An 18,085-nucleotide genomic window follows, 5' to 3' on the forward strand; every position below is an offset into this window, starting at 1 on the left:
GAACATTTTCACCCCCTGCCCACACTCAGGGATGCTCTGGGCAAGAAGTAACTCAGGATTTGTTCCCTGCATGACTGAAACTGCAGCGAACAAACAAATCAGGCCAGATTGCTCCTCAGGACCCACATACTCAGCGTCAAAACTCCTCAAAAGTTCCCTATCTGGTTTGGGATGGGCAATATGGCTTTAGGTGCAGTGATTTCTAGAAAAGCAGTTCTGAGCCGCTTGCACCAACATGTACAGCCACAACCTCCGAGGGGATCAAACCCCTTCAATTCAGAAATCATGATCTCATTTTAGCCACGCAAGGACGTATCCAAACATCCCCTTCTCCAGCCACCGAGGACTTCTGGAAATACATTCAAGGCCAAGCGCTTTGCTGGAAGAACTGAACACCGCGCCTCCATCTAAACCATCAACAATCCTTGACTTGTGCGAGGATTCGGGGTAAAAGGAGACGAGGAAATTATTTGATCCAATTTAAGCACAACAGCTGGAAATAAAGACAGGATTCCCAGCTCGGAGGTTTCCACCTTCAGGATGCTACTTGGTCCTGAGTGTTTATCGGAAATAAAGGAATCTGTGTGTGCTGCGACTCACACCAGCTTGAGGTGATCAGAAGAGGGGACAGCGGGTGTCACGGCCACCAAAGAGCTTCTACGTCCCCCTGGTTGGGCAAACACCTCCCGACACCCTGGAAGCTGTGGAACTTTCTTAAGGCAAACAGCAAACCCGAAATGAGTGGAAATGTTGGAAGGAGACGCTGCACAGAAAGCCCAGCGGCTTTGTCTGAAGCGGGGAGAGGAGGGAGACATGGCTCCGCACACAGAGACGGGGAGGAAAATGGAAGGAAACAGGGTTGTTTGCCTTGATTTGGGCTTTGCTTTGCTGTTTTTCTCCTCGCCCCGGTACGAGCTGGGGCTCTGCAGCTATTGTTGCTGTTCTGCATCCCGCGGGCCTCGCCGTTCATACCCACAATGAAACAACAAAAAAACCCAACCACAGGAAGGAAAGGAATTAGCAGGGAAAGGAAAAGCAGCGGCAGGAACAAGCGCTCACGCCTGAAATAAACGCACTGCCGGCTGCTGGGGGTGCAGGTAACAATCACAACACCTTCTCCTGTGCAAAAGTCAAGACTTTGGGGTGAAATCGTGGCTTTTTGGCTTTATTGCCGCAGGCGAGCGCTGGCAGAGTGGTCGCGGGCCAGCGAAAGGTAGAAAGGGAATTGTCAAACAGAGCCCTGAGGGGCTGGGATAACAGGAACCAGGGAGACCTGAGTTGCTCTAAAGTCTGAGGTTTCTTATAAATCCAAGTTAAGGGGGAGTGGGGACAGAGCTGCCTGCAGACACCGGGGAAGTCGGTCACCAAATAGGTAGCGGCTGCAATTAATGGCCAATGCTTACGGATTTTGAGGAAATGAGTGTTGAGGTGAAGAGTTTGGTGTCCCAAATTTGCCTCGCCCCCCGCTCTGAGCTGTTCCCAAAGCCCCCGCTTTGCTCTGCCAAGGCAAACGTCCAAAGGATCCAACAGGAAACCTTCCCGGTGCTGCGGCTTCCGCTGGAGCCCAAGGGCTGGGTGGGACGTGGCCGGAGCAAGGGCAGCACACACGGGCTCTGCACCGCTCCCTGCTCACATCTGAGCTACAAAAGCTCACAATGAAGAAAAACAAACAACAAAGAGCAAAAAAACCCCTACCTCAAAAAAAACCTACCTTGGAAAAAGCTACTTACTGCTAAGTGGAGATGAGTCTCTGGCAGGGATGCTCAAAGCTTCATGATGGACACCAGAGCAGCACAAGTGCCCTTGGTTCACAGAATTCCAGAATGTCAAGGACTGGAAGGGACCTGGAAAGCTCATCCAGTGCAATCCCCCCATGGAGCAGGAACACCCAGATGAGGTTACACAGGAAGGTGTCCAGGCGGGTTGGAATGTCTGCAGAGAAGGAGACTCCACAACCTCCCTGGGCAGCCTGGGCCAGGCTCTGCCACCCTCACCCCCAACAAGTTGCTTCTCCTCTGTCAGTGGAACCTCCTGTGCTCCAGTTTGCACCCATTGCCCCTTGTCCTGTCACTGGTTGTCACCCAGAAGAGCCTGGCTCCATCCTCCTGACACTCCCCCTTTCCATATTGATCCCCAGGAATGAGTCCCCCCTCAGTCTCCTCTTGTCCAGCTCCAGAGCCCCAGCTCCCTCAGCCTTTCCTCACACGGGAGATGCTCCACTCCCTTCAGCATCTTGGTGGCTGCGCTGGACTCTCTCCAGCAGTTCCCTGTCCTGCTGGAACTGAGGGGCCACAACTGGACACAAGATTCCAGGTGTGGTCTCCCCAGGGCAGAGCAGAGGGGCAGGAGAACCTCTCTGACCTACTGACCACCCCCTTCTAACCCACCCCAGGTACCATTGGCCTTCCTGGCCACAAGGGCCCAGTGCTGGCTCATGCTCACCCTGCTGTCCCCAGGACCCCCAGGTCCCTTTCCACTACACTGCTCTCCAACAGGTCATTCCCCAACTTACACTGGAACCTGGGGTTGTTCCTGCCCAGATTCAAGACTCTACACTTGCCCTTGTTCTATTTCATTAAATTTCTCCCTGCCCAGCTCTCCAGCCTGTCCAGGTCTCTGATGGCAGCACAGCTTCCAGTGTCAGCCGCTCCTCCCAGCTTGGTGTCATCAGCAAACTTGCTGACAGTCACTTTGTTCCCTCATCCAAATCACTGATGAATATATTGAATAATACCGGCCCCAGTACTGCCCCCTGAGGCACTGCACTAGATACAGGCCTCAACTGGACTCTGCCCCATTGACCACAACTCTGTGCTGGAACGAGCAGCTCTTGTTTCACCCCTCACAGCAGCTCAGAGCTCAGATCTCTGAAGGGACCATTCCTCATGTGTCCATCCCGCAGCTCTCCCAAGGTAAATGCTGCCCAAACACACAACCCGGTCATTTTTGCCATTCCAACTCAAAACTTTATTTCTGTGCTGTTATCGTCACCCGTCCTCACAGAGGACAGAGTGCAGGAGGTAAGTGGACTCTTCTAGACAAGCTCTTGGTTACATTTGGGGGCAACAAGGAGCCAAGGCCATGAGGAACCGTTCTAATTATTTTCCACAAATCCCACCGTGAAAGTCTGAGGAGTCTTCTTGCGACTTGAAATTTAGAACCGAGCATTAATTTTTGGGACAAGAGGACTACTTGGTAGTTAAGAGAGTGCACAGGAGTCTTAGGAGACTCTTTTCCTCTGTTTGCCCAACCATACGTGGGGTCCAACATAATCCACGCCAGTCCACTCCCAACAGCGACCGCCCCAGAAACGCAGACTCTGAACCAACCCCACGCTCTGGACTTGGATGGGAAGGGAAGGAAAGGCTGGGATTAACAAAAAAACCCACCAAAACCAACGGGAACTTGGAAAAGACTGACACAAAGGACATAAAAAGCGGGAGAAGCTATGAAAATATGTTAGGATGGTCAAGAAAAGTCACATCAAAATATTTAAAAACCAGAGATTCCAATCTGCGTGGAATTTAAAACTCCTTTCCCCACCTTTTTTTTTTTTTTCCTCAAGGAGTCTCTTTGTTGTTCCAGGATGTGGAACACGATAGGCAGCACCAGTTGTGTCCTGAAAAGGGTAGTATTTCCAACTCGTTTGAGCACTTTCACCATTTACAAAGAAAATAAAACTTATATAGACCTCAACAATTGCCCCACCCTCCCTGTTTTCCGTTCTACGGCGGGCAGGAGAAAAAGACTTGCAAACACATCTGACTTTTCACGTTAAGTCCCGTTTTGCCACAGGTCAATAGCCCTGCAATCCATTGTACACCTTCTGCACCGGTCCTTGCTTCAACAACTGTTTGAGACCTGGGAGAGAAAGGAAAGCGTTAGCGGAGAAGGGCTCTGAGTTTGTGGTAGCCTGAGAGCATCGTGGAAAAGATGAAAATGAAAGGAAAAACGCCCCCAAACCCAGCAGTGCAACAGCTTTGCTCCTGCTCCTTCGGCACCTCATCTGGGTGTTCTTGCTCCGGCGGGGGGATCGCACTGGATGAGCTTTCCAGGTCCCTCCTCCTCTGCCAGGGGAGGTTGAGGTTGGATCTGGGGAACAATTTCTTCCCCAAAGGGCTGTGGGGCATTGGAACAGGCTGCCCAGGGCAGTGCTGGAGTCACCATCCCTGGAGGGCTGGACAGACGGACATGAGGTTCTCAGGACATGGGGCAGTGCCAGGGGTGGGTTGTGGTTGGACTCAATCTTAAGGATCTCTTCCAATCAAGATGATTCTATACGGCCACAAAGCACATAGGGTAGAAGATGTAAAGGGGAACAACCCTTCTCCTGATGCTGCCCAACACTCTTTACCCTTGATGGATTTTCACAAGTCTCACCTCCAAGAAAGTGGAAACAGGAGCTCGAAAACAGCTTGTGATCCCATCCCAGCACAGGCAGCGCAGAGAGAGGCTGAGCCCAGGACACCGTTCAGCTCAGACAGATGGCCGGCAACGAAACAAAGCGCCTGCAAACCTGCCAAGTGCTACATCCCAACCTAATCTGGTTCCCTACAACACATTCCTACAAGGAGTAACGACACCGAGGTTACTGATGCTGTTCTGGCGCTTTCCTATACTTTTTGGGAGTATTTCCAGGGTCTAATTCACACAGCTCATCTCCCCAGCAGCCCAAGAGGATTCTGCTCATACAATGGGGAGAAAGCAACGTTTGAGTCCTTTGGACTTTCCAGCTCCAGAAACCCATAGGAGGAATGAGAGAGCAGAGGTTTTCACACCGGAACGAGGTGCTTGGGGACACTCCTGTCCACTGAAAGCAAGCCCTGAAGGCAAGTAAGAGAAGCAAACTTATTTGTGTGTTTAAGTATCCTAATGAAGGCTTGAAAATCTTCAGTTTTTTCACAAAGGAGTCCAGATGACTTTACAAACACCACCTTCTCCAGCTCTCCAAGCCCATTCAGAAAACATTTCAATGAACCGGCTGCCCTGAGGTCCTGTGGGTATCAAATTCTTACCAGAGCAGGATAAGAGTGACTCAGCCCTTCAAAATGTAATATTATTAATAATAGCTCATCTCCTGGGGTCAGCACTGCCAGGGAAGGGCTGGCAAAGGGCTTCGCTGCTGCTTAAAGGGCGAATCCGCATAAAGCGGAGGAAACAGGTTGGTAAGAAGGGATGTATCACACTGTTTTTCCAGAGATAATCGGAGGGGACTCCCTTGTTAAAGTCAGCATGGTCACACACTGGACACGGGGTCCCTTGGGGCACAGCAGCTCAGACCAGCCTTACAAGGGGCTCTCAGGAACCAAAACAGAGAGAAACACTCTCATTTTAGTTGAAAAACACCCTCAAGATCAAGTCCAACCACAACTCAGCCCTGGCACTGCCCCATGTCCTGAGAACCTCATGTCCGTCTGTCCAGCCTCCAGGGATGGTGACTCCAGCACTGCCCTGGGCAGCCTGTTCCAATGCCCCACAGCCCTTTGGGGAAGAAATTGTTCCCCACATCCAACCTCAACCTTCCCTGGCGCAACTTGAGGCCATTTTCTCTCATCCTGTCACTTGTTCCTGGGGAGCAAACCCTAGAAAATACCACAGCGGTTGTTAACTTTAAGTTAACACAGGCAGGGATAGGGAAGATCAGTAATTAAATCAATCAATCTATTGTATATAAAAACCCCCAAACTTCCAGGAAATCCAGCTAAAAGAGACTCTGTCTCCCTGCAAACCTTGTCCTGCTTGTCTATCCTTAAATCATTCTGGCTACAAATGTCCTTTAAAACCACCAATTTGATGCATAAGGTTACAGTAGCCTCGTTAAAATACTGCAAAACTGTCCTGGAGGTCATCACTGGAACCGAGACGGCTCTTTGCCCGGCAAAAACTATTGACACCTCTTGCTTGCTGCCCAGAGATTCCTGAAGAGGAAAATCTCCTGAAGAGAATCCAGAGAAATCACTTCCCCCCCAGCCAAAGGAAGCTCCAAGTCACTTCCCGGCTGACGAGGACAAGGATGTGGCTCCTGCATGTGCAGTTCTTTGAAAGGAAGGACATAGCTGGAGAAAGGTGAGCTCCAGGAACCCTGAAAAAAGCAAGATTCGCACCATTCCTGTACCTCGTTTCCTGCTAGCGAGCTCTAGGCAGTTGCTTGCTGGCCTGAAGGACACACTCATTAGCACACAGGATATTTCTGGTGCTCTGTCAGGAATTCCAGGCAGGATTCCTGATATTTGGCACTACTGCAGCCTCAGGCATTTTTTACTAGAGCAAACGTCAAGAATTTTCTAACGCCACTAACAGATAAGAGGTTACAACCCAGCCTGGACACTTTGCTGCCTCTCTGAGCACCCCAGAGTTAAAGCTTTGGATCCAAAGCTCCAAAAAGAAGGCGATAAACACATGGCAGTAGAGATGAACAGGGGATACGTCAAAGAGAAAGTCACCTCTGATCAACAGGCAATAAATTCCACCATGTCACACTGGCAGGAAAACAAGCATATTATTTCCCTGACTCTAAAGCTTTCCCTGACTCTGGCTGACCAGAGTGGTGCCCTCGGAGTCAGAGTATCTTCTGACTGCCCCAGGAGCTGCACATATGGTGGGGAGATAAGAAATTAGGACCACCGCCAACAATAAGAAAAAAGGGATGTTTTGAATTGTGAAGCTTGCAGCCTTCCTTTGAATTGAGTACGCTGAGCTGCTCCTGTACAATGTGGACAGACCTATTCCCTCCCAAAAACTCCTTCCATCGCTGGATGTTTGGAGGTTTTCTAGCACACAGCTGACTGCTCACCCTGTCACCGTCTCCTGGGACGTGGGGAATTGCATCAGGATGGGGTGGAACACCCAAAGGCTCCGTCTCTGAACGCACTCACACCTGTACTATCACCTCTCTGTTTCCAGGAGATCTATAAAGGTGTGCAAGTGGTTTTCACAGACATTCAGGTTTCTGTTGCTGCTCTTTGCCCAGTGGATTCACAAACCATCAAGAGCAACAGCTGGAAAAACCTCACATCTGTTTGAAAGGTGCTATCAACTTACAAAGCTTCAAGGAGGGCAGCAGATCCTGGAATGGGACTTCACGCTGACGCCATTGTCGGGCACAACACGCTTGCGACCAGACGGAAAAGCAACAGGGGCCAAAACACAAACCAGGTTTACTCCAAGCACAGCCCAGAAGCACAGAACATCGCTCAGCGCTGGACAACTGATCTCTGAACAGTACCACGGTGTCACCAACACAGCAGAGAGTGTCACAGGGCTGAGAAAAGCTCACCCAGGGCTTGGCTTCCCTCTGCAAACACGAAGAGTTGAGGAAAGCTGTGTGTTTGCCTCATTCTACCATGACAGCTGCCAGAATCCACCTTTGGAAGAAGAAAGTACAACAGGCCTGATGAGCAGGAAGAAGTTCTGGGGAAGGGAACTTTCCAAAAAGCTGCACTGGTACGTGCCAGGAAATTTCTTTACCCTGTAGCAGAGGACATGGCCCTTGATGCCTCCTTCGGTGCCTTGCGCAGAGCGGCAGAACCCACTGCAGAGGCTGCTGAAGCAAAGAGGAATTTCCAGCTACGAGTACAGCACGGACCCTCCTCTTAATTTTAGGATTTCTGTGCAGTTCGTTGAGTTTTAATTGACTGCTGAAGCTGAAGGGCAGATCTCTCCTACCACACATCCGCATTGTGCCCTTCTCCCAAGTAGCAAGTGACAGGATGAGAGAAAATGGCCTCAAGTTGCGCCAGGGGAGGTTGAGGTTGGATGTGGGGAACAATTTCTTCCCCAAAGGGCTGTGGGGCATTGGAACAGGCTGCCCAGGGCAGTGCTGGAGTCACCATCCCTGGAGGGCTGGACAGACGGACATGAGGTTCTCAGGACATGGGGCAGTGCCAGGGGTGGGTTATGGTTGGACTCAATCTTAAGGATCTCTTCCAACCAAGATGATTCTATACGGCCACAAAGCACATAGGGTAGAAGATGTAAAGGGGAACAACCCTCCTCCTGATGCTGCCCAACACTCTTTACCTTTGACAGTAGATCGATTTTCAAAAGTCTTGCGTCCAAGAAAGTGGAAACAGGAGCTCGAAAACAGCTTGTGATCCCATCCCAGCACAGGCAGCGCAAAGAGAGGCTGAGCCCAGGACACCGTTCAGCTCAGACAGATGGCCGGCAACGAAACAAAGCACCTGCAAACCTGCCAAGTGCTACATCCCAACCTAATCTGGTTCCCTACACCACCAACAGCCAACCTCGCTTGCTTCAAAGGGAAATGGAAGTTAATCTCAGGGCATCAGCCAACTGTGTTATGTTGCAGAAGGGGCATGGGGGAAGCAGAGCTCCTCCTGAGTGCAACGGGCTGATGCTTCCGTCCTGCCAAATTCTTATCAGCTCTGGCGAGAGGTCTGTGCAGCCCCACTGCCGCGACGGAGCTTTAAAACACCCACCTTCCCGCTGGTCGTTTGTCAGCTGCTCTTTGGGGAACTCCACATCAAACGTTATTATTAGGGAGCCTTTGATATTATTGTTATCGAAATTTGGAAGACCTTCTCCTTTCTTCCACAGTTTGGCCCCCGGTTTTGTGATTTTATCCCGAGCAACATGAACCTAGAGACAAGAGAAATTTCCAATGTTACTAGTGTTGTGTGTGTACACCCAATACCCCCCCTTCCAACCCACCAAAAAGCTTCAACTGATGTAAATTCTTTGCCAAAATCAATGATATTCAAGGGGCCCAAGCAATAATACTGCCAGGACACATGAGAACTAACAAAAAAAAAAAAAAAATCACTGCTGTGACAGCTTTGTACACAGACCCACACTGTGCACCCCTTGTTCTGAGCCTGTTTTGGATCCATGGAACTGGTCTGGAAGTCTCTAGCAAAAACCTCAGCACAAGAGACCTGCAGTTAAATCGGGTTTACACACAACCCCTTGCCTCACCTTGTGCCCATCCAAGTGGGCGATATCCATTTCAAAGCCTGTAAGTGCCTCGACCAGCGAGATCGTCACATTTGTATACAAGTCATCTCCTCTTCTTTCAAAGACTGGGTGCCTGGGGAAATAAGAGACATTGGAACTTTCCTCCTTCCCCATAGGGAAATAGGTCCTTTAGCTTCCTCCCCTCTATTTTTGAGCTTGGAGAATTCACAAATTGGAGAGGAAGTGAAGAATGAATGATATTTAACTTCATTTTCCTGTGTGAGATATATACTACTAATAACCTTTCTATTTCTAGGGCCATGAGTGGTGAGGCGTGTCAAGAAGTTGTGACTCACACAGCTTCTTTAGTAGTGCACTTCCTTACAAAAGAGAGATATATGTTGATGGAAAAAGGAGATATTCCATGTGATTCACACAGGAGCTCCTTCTGCATGTCAGAATTCAAGCCAAACAAAATAAAAGCGGAATTATCGCAGCATCTTAAGACTGCTGAATCCAGCTACTGCAGCGGCATCAGGGTTGAACATCCTGCACAGCCCTGGGTATCAGACTCGCGGCTGCACCAAAGTTGCTGAAGGATAAAGCTACATGGGAAACACTGGCCAGAAAGTTGCTTGCAAGCTTCCTTCCCAGTAAAACCAGAAAGAAGGGTCTAATTGGGCCAGTTACTTACTTAAGAACTTTTATTCGGAAGCGCAAATCACCTGGCTCCCCATCCACGTGGGGTTCACCTATGGAAGAGAAAGAAAAGCTCTGTTTAAAGGAGATAGTTGGCAGCAACTGAAGAAACAAGCAGCATATTAAACACAAGAGAGATTCGCAGCTCACGTGCTAAAGGAAAAAAACAAGTTCATCTTCACATGGCTAAAACCTGCCCTACACATACCTGTTACGAAAGAACCTAGGTCTTGGAGTATTTCCTCACCGAGCTCATACCTCTCTGCTGTTCTAAAAGACTTGCCTGCATGTTAATGATGTCCTTTCCATGTTGAAGGACTTGATCTCCTTGGGCAGAGGGGATTCCCTCACATACTCAACCCTGGAATAGATGTTCCTACTCAAGAGTTATCTAAACCATCACATTTTGAGCTTATTTCTGTGTGTGCCCTGAGTACCAGCAAAGGGAGTGGAACTTGGAGCATCAATCAGATTAACAAAGAATCACAGAACAGTCTGGGGTGAAGGGACATTCCCAGCTCCCCCAGTGCCCCCCCTGCCATGGGCAGGGACATCTGCACCAGCTCAGGTTGCTCAGAGCCCCGTCCAGCCTGGCCTGGGATGTCTCCAGGGATGGTTCATCCACCACCTCTCTGGCCAACCTGGGCCAGGCTCTCAGGGACAACAATTTCTTCCTCATGTCCAGCCTGAACCTCCCTCCTTTAGTTTAAAACCATCACCCCTTGTCCTGTCACAACAGGCCCTACTGAAATGTCTGTCCCCATCTTTCTTATGGGCCCCTTTTAAGTCCAGAAAGGCCACACTAAGGTCTCCCCGAAGCTTCCCTTCTCCAGCTGAACACCTCAGCTCTCTCAGCCTGTCCCCCAGCAGAGCTGTTCCAGCCTCAGATCATTTCTGTGGCTCCTCTGGCCCCTCTCCAGAAGGTCCATGTGTGTCCAGTGCTGAGGACCGCAGAGCTGCAGGGGGTCTCAGGGAAGCAGAGCAGAGGGGCAGAATCCGCTCCCTCAACCTCTGGAATTTCCAAAGCCAGGAGAGGATGCAGCACTTAAAACTACCCATGCTGACAGGTGACCCAAAGCAGGGCTTGGGCACTTTCACTGCTATAAAAACCAGCCTTGCGTGATGGAAAAGGGGCAAATCCAAGCTGCGCAGCTGTGCAGAGCCCACACGTACCTTCCCCAATGAAAGGATACTCCATCCCATCCCTCACGCCGGGCTCGATCTCCACTTCCAGTGTCCGCTCCTCATTCACCAGCCTGTGAAGGGGAAGAGCAAGTGAGCACTAAGATCTCAACAGAAGGTGGACACACCAATTTACATCACTGGGGTAATGAGAACACCCTCACAAGTTAACACCTACTCTCTCCTTGCTCACATCTCAATCTGGAGGGCAAGCGCTGCCTTTCTTGTCTGCTGATACTCACCTAGTAGAGAAGGAAAAGGTTAAGCTCCTAAATGCACATTCAGCATCCAGATATGCGACTGCACCACAGTATTCCACGTCCAGCTGTTCCCAGCTGGGAACTCTGGGCTTTCCTGATTTTGCTTATTCACATTCAGTTGTGGAACTACCACTGGAGTTGTTCAAGGAATAAGAGGCTGAAAGAGCAAACTGGGGAGCTCTACATCTAACAAAGCTGGCCATCTCTAAGAATAAATCCCAGCTCCTTAGAAATATGAAGCTTGCTTTAAGTTCTTCCAAATTCCCGGGGTCTTACTGGGAGTACAGATACTTTCCTCCATCTAGTGGCAGGTTTAGAATAAACACCCACAGAGCAGTAAAGAGCGTAAAACTCACTTGACATTTGGACATTCATCACAAACGACTTCTTGAGTCATCTGGAAGCGTCCTGGACCCAACTGGGTGGTCCTCATCTCCTGCCGGCAATTGCATTTCCGCTTGCCGGGCGCCTGTCTTGCCACCGGCTTGTTCCTGACAACCTATGGGGAAGAGGACGAGGTCAATACCAGCACCCTGGGGTCTCCCCAATGCTCTGCATTTCTCAAACAACCTGAACATCATTTGGTTTTGCGTGTGCTGCCCCCACAGTAGCTCCGAACAGCCTCAGCGAAACACACTGATATTTTTCATCCTGCCGATCACGCATTACATACCAGAAAAACTCTTTCCAACACCACTATTGGCATTTTGCTTTTCCTGGACCTTTCTAGATAGGAAAGGTGACACTGGAACACCTCACACTTTGGTTATGATAGCTTCCTTGTCCCACACGACAGACAAAATTATCTGGAGTTCCCCAATTACCACAATAAAAACTCAACACAAACTCTAACATGCAGAACAGCAGGGATTGTCAGCACCAGAAATGTAGCTTGTTTAAAAAAAAAAAAATTAAAAAGCCACCAAACATTTGCCGAGTATGTAATCCACAAATTTACAGTGACATGTTTGGCCATATAAAGAGGCCCCAGAAAATCCTCAACAAGAATTGCAAAGTGAATTTGAGGCTTATGAATGGGTGCTCAATTATCACGGAGTTCTAGAGTGAGAACAATTACACCCTTTTCAACTGGGCTACTGCAATAAAAAGCTATAGGTGGCCACTGACAGCCAACTGTCACAAGAAGCATCTTTTTATAGAGAAATTGCCACATAGCACAGGTGAATAAATGTATTGCTGTGTGTTATTTGCTAGGAATAAACAGCCTCCACTGCCACTGCGAGGTATTGAGAAAACAAACCTCCATTTTTGTTCCGTTCTTTGGGAGAAGATATCGTTTCCAGCATGGCCAGGCATCTCAAACCTGAGGACACGCTGGGGACAGTGACAGGCAAGAGGTCCAACTTACTTCTACGAAGTTTCCTGAATACACCTCCTCCAGCGTAACCTCCAGGTCCACGATGATGTCACTCCCTCGGGGAATGTTCCTGTCTTGTTGGCGAGGGTTCCCTCCAAACATGAACCCAAAGTCCCCAAAGAAGCTGGAGTAAAGCACACCAATTAGTTCAGGAAGGAATTTTGATTAAATAAGGTTTTGCTGAAAAAAGACAGCCAAGGCAGCAGCAACGTGCTGCTCAGCAAATCCTTCTAGACCCTGACAGAGCAGCACAAAAACACCGTAGTACATCCAGATCCCTCTTTTTGCTCCTTGAGGACACCCGCTAAATGCCTTCAAACAAAGCGGTCACTTTGGAAGAGTTTTCTGTACTAAAAACCACGAGTTTTGGAGCAGGACTTGAATGCCGACACCTCAAAATCTGCCCAAGGTCTAAGGGAAGTCGTCTCCGTGCTGCAGTGCGGCTCAGCTACCAGCACAAGGTGCAAACTCTGACTAGTGCGTCATCTAGTCAATACTAACAGGTTGGTTTTCAGTAGTTTGAGGACAAGGGGGATGAAAATAAAACACCCTAGCAAGTCTGTGTATTCTTCCTCAAAACACATCAGAAGATTCTGCAAGTTCTCACCCAGAAGGATGACAGGAGAAGAGCAACTTTAAGAATTGTTAGTAAATTTGCGCCTAGCAGAACCAAAGGAGCCTTAAACAAAGAGAAGATCAGTTTCTGCCTAAGCTATGTGCAAGTACTTCCAGGTTTTAACGATCCAAAAATCTACAGTTGCTCTGAAATGTAGTGTAAGTTGCTAAAGCATTACTGAGCAAAAGAAAAAGTGACTCTCAAAGCGCACACATGATGTGTGACAACACGTTAAACATCAATTACACACCAGAGAACGCAAGTTCCTACATGTTTAATGCAGCTGCAGCACCTGTGAACTTGTTTCTTGAAGATTAGTGACTCCTCACTGCGTAAAAGCCCTTAACGTTGATTTTTGCCGGTGTCAAACATCATAAAATTAAAATTCCAATTGTAAGAAAGCCCTAAAGTGGCAAAAGCTCCTTACTGGGAGAAGATGTCTCCATGGGAGCTCTGGTGTCCGTCCTTCAGTCCCTCCTCGCCATACGCATCGTACTGCTTCCGCTTCTCCTCGTCCGACAGCACCTGGCACAGGGAACAAGCAAACAGGACCTTAGTTTATTTAAATGTTAGTTTATTGAAGCAGCAGAAGCAACACAAAATATTAACAATACTGAATTTATCTTAAAGATTAAAAAAGAATCTGAAGGAATAATTCAAATTGGTTCCTACAAAGGGGGACGTGCTGAAAATCCATATAATACCACCCTCGTTTCTCAGTTTGTTCTTCACACACACACAGAACGTGTATTTCTCTGGCTCCTATTTCACAACAATTAGCAACGATGGCAAGCTTGCTACGAAGCTGAACCTACCCAGTATGGTAACTCTGCAGCTAAGGGCAGCAAAAGTTACAGGTAACTTCAGTGCTGAGGCAGAATAACACAACCCAACACACAGGGCTTTCAAGACTGTAAAGCTTTGAGTTTAATTCCTAAGTCTTGATCTTTGCTCCTTCCTCCCCCAGAGATTCAGAAGTTTCCCATCACATTTTGTCTTCCTTCCCCTTCCTCTCCCATCGATCATGTTCTTCTCGGTGGCAAACAATGATAGGACAAGGGGTAATGGGATCAAGCTGGAACACAAGAGGTTCCACTTAAATTTGAGAAAAAACTTATTCTCAGTAAGGGTGACAGACACTGGCCCAGGCTGCCCTGAGGGGCTGTGGAGTCTCCTTCTCTGGAGACATTCAAGACCCACCTGGACATGTTCCTGTGCAACCTCACCTAGGCGTTCCTGCTCCAGCAGGGTGATTGAACTAGATGATCTTTTGAGGTCCCTTCCAATTCCAAACATACTGTGATACTGTGTAATACTGTGTTTGCGAAGGTTAAAATTGCCAGATTAGCTTTCAGGAGGCTAGAGAGGAGTGGAAAAGCAACTAAACAGGTGGAAAAGACGGTTCAACAATAAAAAACAGCCTCAAATTGTAAAGATTACAAGTTCTAGCAGCAGGAAAAAAAAAACAACAGTGACTTTACTCGCTCCATCTAGTAGGTAAGAGCTCAATTCTCCCTTTGTCCCTTCAGGTTTTGCATTAAGAAGCACATTTCCTAAAACTGGGATAAGCTTTTCATTCCGTGATCTCTTGGTGTCAGAGCAAAATTCTTCCGGCAGAGTCCTGCACAATCCTGGTGATATCACGAGCAATACAACTAAGACGACAAAATATTTGCTTTTCTCTTCATTTTCCTTCTTCATGCAGCCTGTTGGAGATCACAACTCCAGAACACGATCTAGAGTATTTTGAGGAGAGTTCTTGTTTCTTTTACATGAGGTTGCCTTGTAAGTAAAGCTACCACAGCCTAGAAAAAATACCCTGGAAACTCCATCCCCAAAGCACCCTGAGGCTATTGATTGTACGTAGTGGAGTCTCAGTTCCCTCTTATGGGACTTGTCTCCTTTTGGTGTTCAGACCAGGGTGGAAATTCCTTTGGCTGTTAAAATGAAGACAGAGTAGTTTAATTAACCTACTTTCCCCACAATCTATTTGAAGGCTTTGCTAGAGATTTACATCAATACTGGATTTTAATATTCTGATGCATGTCCCCCAGCAAAACACACACGAATGAAGAATTTAAAGGGAAGTTTCTTAGTTTAATTTTCACCAGCACCTGACAAGAGCTCACTTCATGTGCTAACACAGAACTCCACACTCTATGTTGAACAAGGATGCTGTTGTGCAGTAATAATACCCTGGTTAGGGGGACGCAGATATGGTTATTGTGCATAAAATGAATATTCGGCTATTCCTGCCACCACAATCCCTACTGATTGGATTTTAGAACCACTTTCTCCCCAATGTTTTTAATAGAAAAAGTACTCTCAGCTGTTTAGACTTAAACTGGAGCTTGAGGAAGAGGGAGAGAAACACTCCCCATGCTTTAAATACTGTCAAATATGACAATCCCAACTCACAGAAATGACACCACAGGTTTGAAGTAAATCACATGCATCAATCTTTAGATGCTGCAAATGACAGCTGGCAAATACTTTTTTCCACAAAAAGAAATTCTTTACCTTCACCAATTTCCCTGCCAGAGTTCAGCCAGATAAGTCTGAACTAAAAAGAAGTCCTGGCTCTGATATAAAAATAAAGTGAATACAGGTTTTTTTTTTCCTGACCAAAGAGGAAAGCATTCAAGCTGTTTCTCTTACTTCCTCATTTATTTTATATTTGCATATCTGAGGAACGTCAGGGATGGAAACACAAGCCAGGCTACAGCTGTGGACCGAGAACAGAAACCCTTCCCTTCGGAAGCTCGACTCCTTCAAAGGGACTCTGTAAGTGAGTCCCTGGGCTATCATGCACTGGGCTATTAGTGTCAAGTATCATTTGTACACTACTATTTTATTATGGAAACAACAGACAGCCTCGTGCATTTGTGATTAACCTTTATTTTTCCCATCTTAACACCTTCTAAGAGGCAAACCAACCACCTTTCCCCTCCTATCAGCTGAAACTTACAGCCAGGCCCTATACATGCCAATACTTACAGTTGATGCAACTCTATTTCTTCCCCAAAGAACTATTAATAACTCATAAATAACTTTAACTTGCTGCCTTCACTTTCTCCTGGCTAAGTGAACTAAGGCCTCTTTTTGTCCGCTGACAGAAAGAGCTCTCTCATCAGCCTGGCAGCCTCCCTACCTTTGTTTTTCACTTAGTAGAATGTCTGAAATTCAATATAAGGGAAGGAGGTATTGTGCCTGCACCTTATAGAAAGGTCTTTATATTCCTAGAAGCTCTCCTTTCTCCTTCCCCGGAGTAAAGCCTCATGAGACAACTCATTGGGCAGGCTCAGCTTCATGCTGACAACATGTTTTACCAGGAACTCCGTCCACCCTCCACAGTCTGGATGGGTTGGGAGGACTTGGGGCTCTCCGATCTCTGGGTTCCTTACAACAGGGTCATGACTCCTCTCCTTCCCCTGGATGTTATAGAGTGAAGTCTCGTGGAACAAGTCGTTGGCCAAACTCAGTTTTGTGTTCCCAGCATGTTTTACCATGAACCCCATCTACCCTCCATGGTCTGGGAGGAGCTGGGAGGACTTTGTGCTCTCTGGTTCCTTCCAGCAGGGTCACAACTTCACCCCTCTCCTTCCCCTGAACATTATATAGTGAAACCTCATGAAACAAGTCATTGGTCAAGCTCAGCTTCATGCTCACAGCACGTTTTACCATGGACCCCGTCCACCCTCCACAGCTTAAGAAGAACTGGGAGGACTTAGGGGTCTCCAAATTCCTTACAACAGGGTCATAACTTCACTCCTCTCTTTCCCCTCAATGTTATAGAACAAAGCCTCATGACACAAGTTGATGGCCAAGCTCAGTTTTGTGTTCCCAGCATGTTTTATCATGAAGCACATCCGCTCTCCACAACCTAAGAGCTGGGAGGACTTAGGGCTCTCCAAATTCCTTACAACAGGGTCATGACTTCTCTCCTTCCCCTGGATGTTATAGAGCCAAGCCTCATGGAACGTGTCACTGGCCAAGCTCAGCTTCATGCTCGCAGCACATTTTACGATAAAACCCATCTACATTCCACAACTTGGGAAGGGTTGGGAGGTCTGGGACTCCCCAAATTCCTTCCAACAGGGCCACAGCCTCAGCGCTCACCTTCCCCTGAACACTATATAGTGAAGCCTCATGAAACAAGTCACTGGCCAAGCTCGGCTTCATGCTCACAGCACGTTTTACCACGAACCCTGTCCACCCTGCATGACCTGGGAAGGGCTGAGAGGACTTAGAGCTCCCCAAATTCCTTCCAACAGAGTCAGGACTTCACCCTTCCCCACAGCCCCCCGCAGGTGGGGGGGGATCCCGCCGCCCCCGGCCTCACCTCATAGGCCGCCCCCAGGTCCTGGAACTTCTCCTGCGCCCGCGGGTCGTCGGGGTTCCTGTCGGGATGGAGCTGCAGCGCCAGTTTGCGATAGGCCTTCTTGATGTCCTTGATAGAGGCGCCGCGGGACACCCCCAGGATCTTGTAGAAGTCCCTCCTGAGGAGGGAGAAGAAAGAGAGGGGAGGGCAGCGGGGCCCTGTCAGCGCCGAGCCCGGAGTGCGGGCCCAGGCCCGGCGCCGAGGGAGGGAACACGCAGGCCCGGCGGCACGGCCCGGCGCACTCACCCGGCGGCGGCCTCCTGGCAGAGGCAGAGCAGCAGGAGGCAGAGGCGGCCGAGCCAGCCGGGGGCCATGACGGAGCGGCCAGACCTGCCCGGGGCGGCGGGGCTGAGGGAAGCGGCGGCTCCGGGCGGGTCCGCGGCGCCACAACCACCCGCCCGGCCCGGCCACCATCAGACGGGAAACAGGGCCCGGCCAGCGCCGCCGGCCAATAGGAGAGCGGCGCGACCCCGCGCGCCGCGGGCCGCCACCCTATCATCTGCGCACACTTCACCACCGGCTCGACGCCGCCAGCCAATTGCCTGTCGGGGCGTCGGTTTGAGGCAGCTGGCCAATCGCGGTTCGGTCCGTCACGCCGCTCTCTATCCTATCGCCGTGCTGGAGGGTGAGTCCTCCAAGCGGGAGGGAAGGGCCGT

The 18,085-nt window shown here is 49.0% G+C and overlaps 1 protein-coding gene across 5 annotated transcripts; it reads right to left on the bottom strand.

Moving 5' to 3' along the window:
* Nucleotides 1-2,971: 2,971 nt before the first annotated feature.
* DNAJB11 (DnaJ heat shock protein family (Hsp40) member B11) lies at nt 2,972-17,915 on the bottom strand. 5 transcript variants are annotated; one of them, XM_080349798.1, is made up of 10 exons: nt 17,676-17,915; nt 17,391-17,547; nt 13,476-13,573; nt 12,424-12,556; nt 11,411-11,553; nt 10,786-10,868; nt 9,608-9,665; nt 8,935-9,046; nt 8,439-8,598; nt 2,972-3,619 (listed from the first exon to the last, which is right to left on the bottom strand). In XM_080349798.1, exons 1-10 carry the CDS (start codon nt 17,741-17,743, stop codon nt 3,561-3,563), a joined length of 1,071 nt encoding a protein of 356 aa, XP_080205924.1. In that variant the 5' UTR covers nt 17,744-17,915; the 3' UTR covers nt 2,972-3,560. The 5 variants fall into 5 exon arrangements, with proteins under 5 accessions (XP_080205924.1, XP_080205923.1, XP_080205925.1 ...); XM_080349797.1 differs by having other exon boundaries at nt 2,972-3,861; XM_080349799.1 differs by lacking the exon at nt 2,972-3,619 and adding an exon at nt 4,249-4,275.
* Nucleotides 17,916-18,085: the final 170 nt, after the last annotated feature.

Source organism: Nesoenas mayeri (genome assembly GCF_963082525.1).
Source record: "Nesoenas mayeri genome assembly, chromosome: 9".
NCBI lineage: Eukaryota > Metazoa > Chordata > Aves > Columbiformes > Columbidae > Nesoenas > Nesoenas mayeri.

What these genes read in the sequence shown, in the direction of transcription:
- DNAJB11 (XM_080349795.1), bottom strand. Translation starts at nt 17,743, where the DNA reads ATGGCCCCCGGCTGGCTCGGCCGCCTCTGCCTCCTGCTGCTCTGCCTC. An exon ending in TGCCAGGAGGCCGCCGCCGG is followed by an intron (nt 17,548 to 17,675) that starts GTGAGTGCGCCG and finishes CTCCCTCCTCAG; the next exon opens with GAGGGACTTCTACAAGATCC. An exon ending in CCCACTTGGATGGGCACAAG is followed by an intron (nt 8,599 to 8,934) that starts GTGAGGCAAGGG and finishes TCTTGTCTCTAG; the next exon opens with GTTCATGTTGCTCGGGATAA.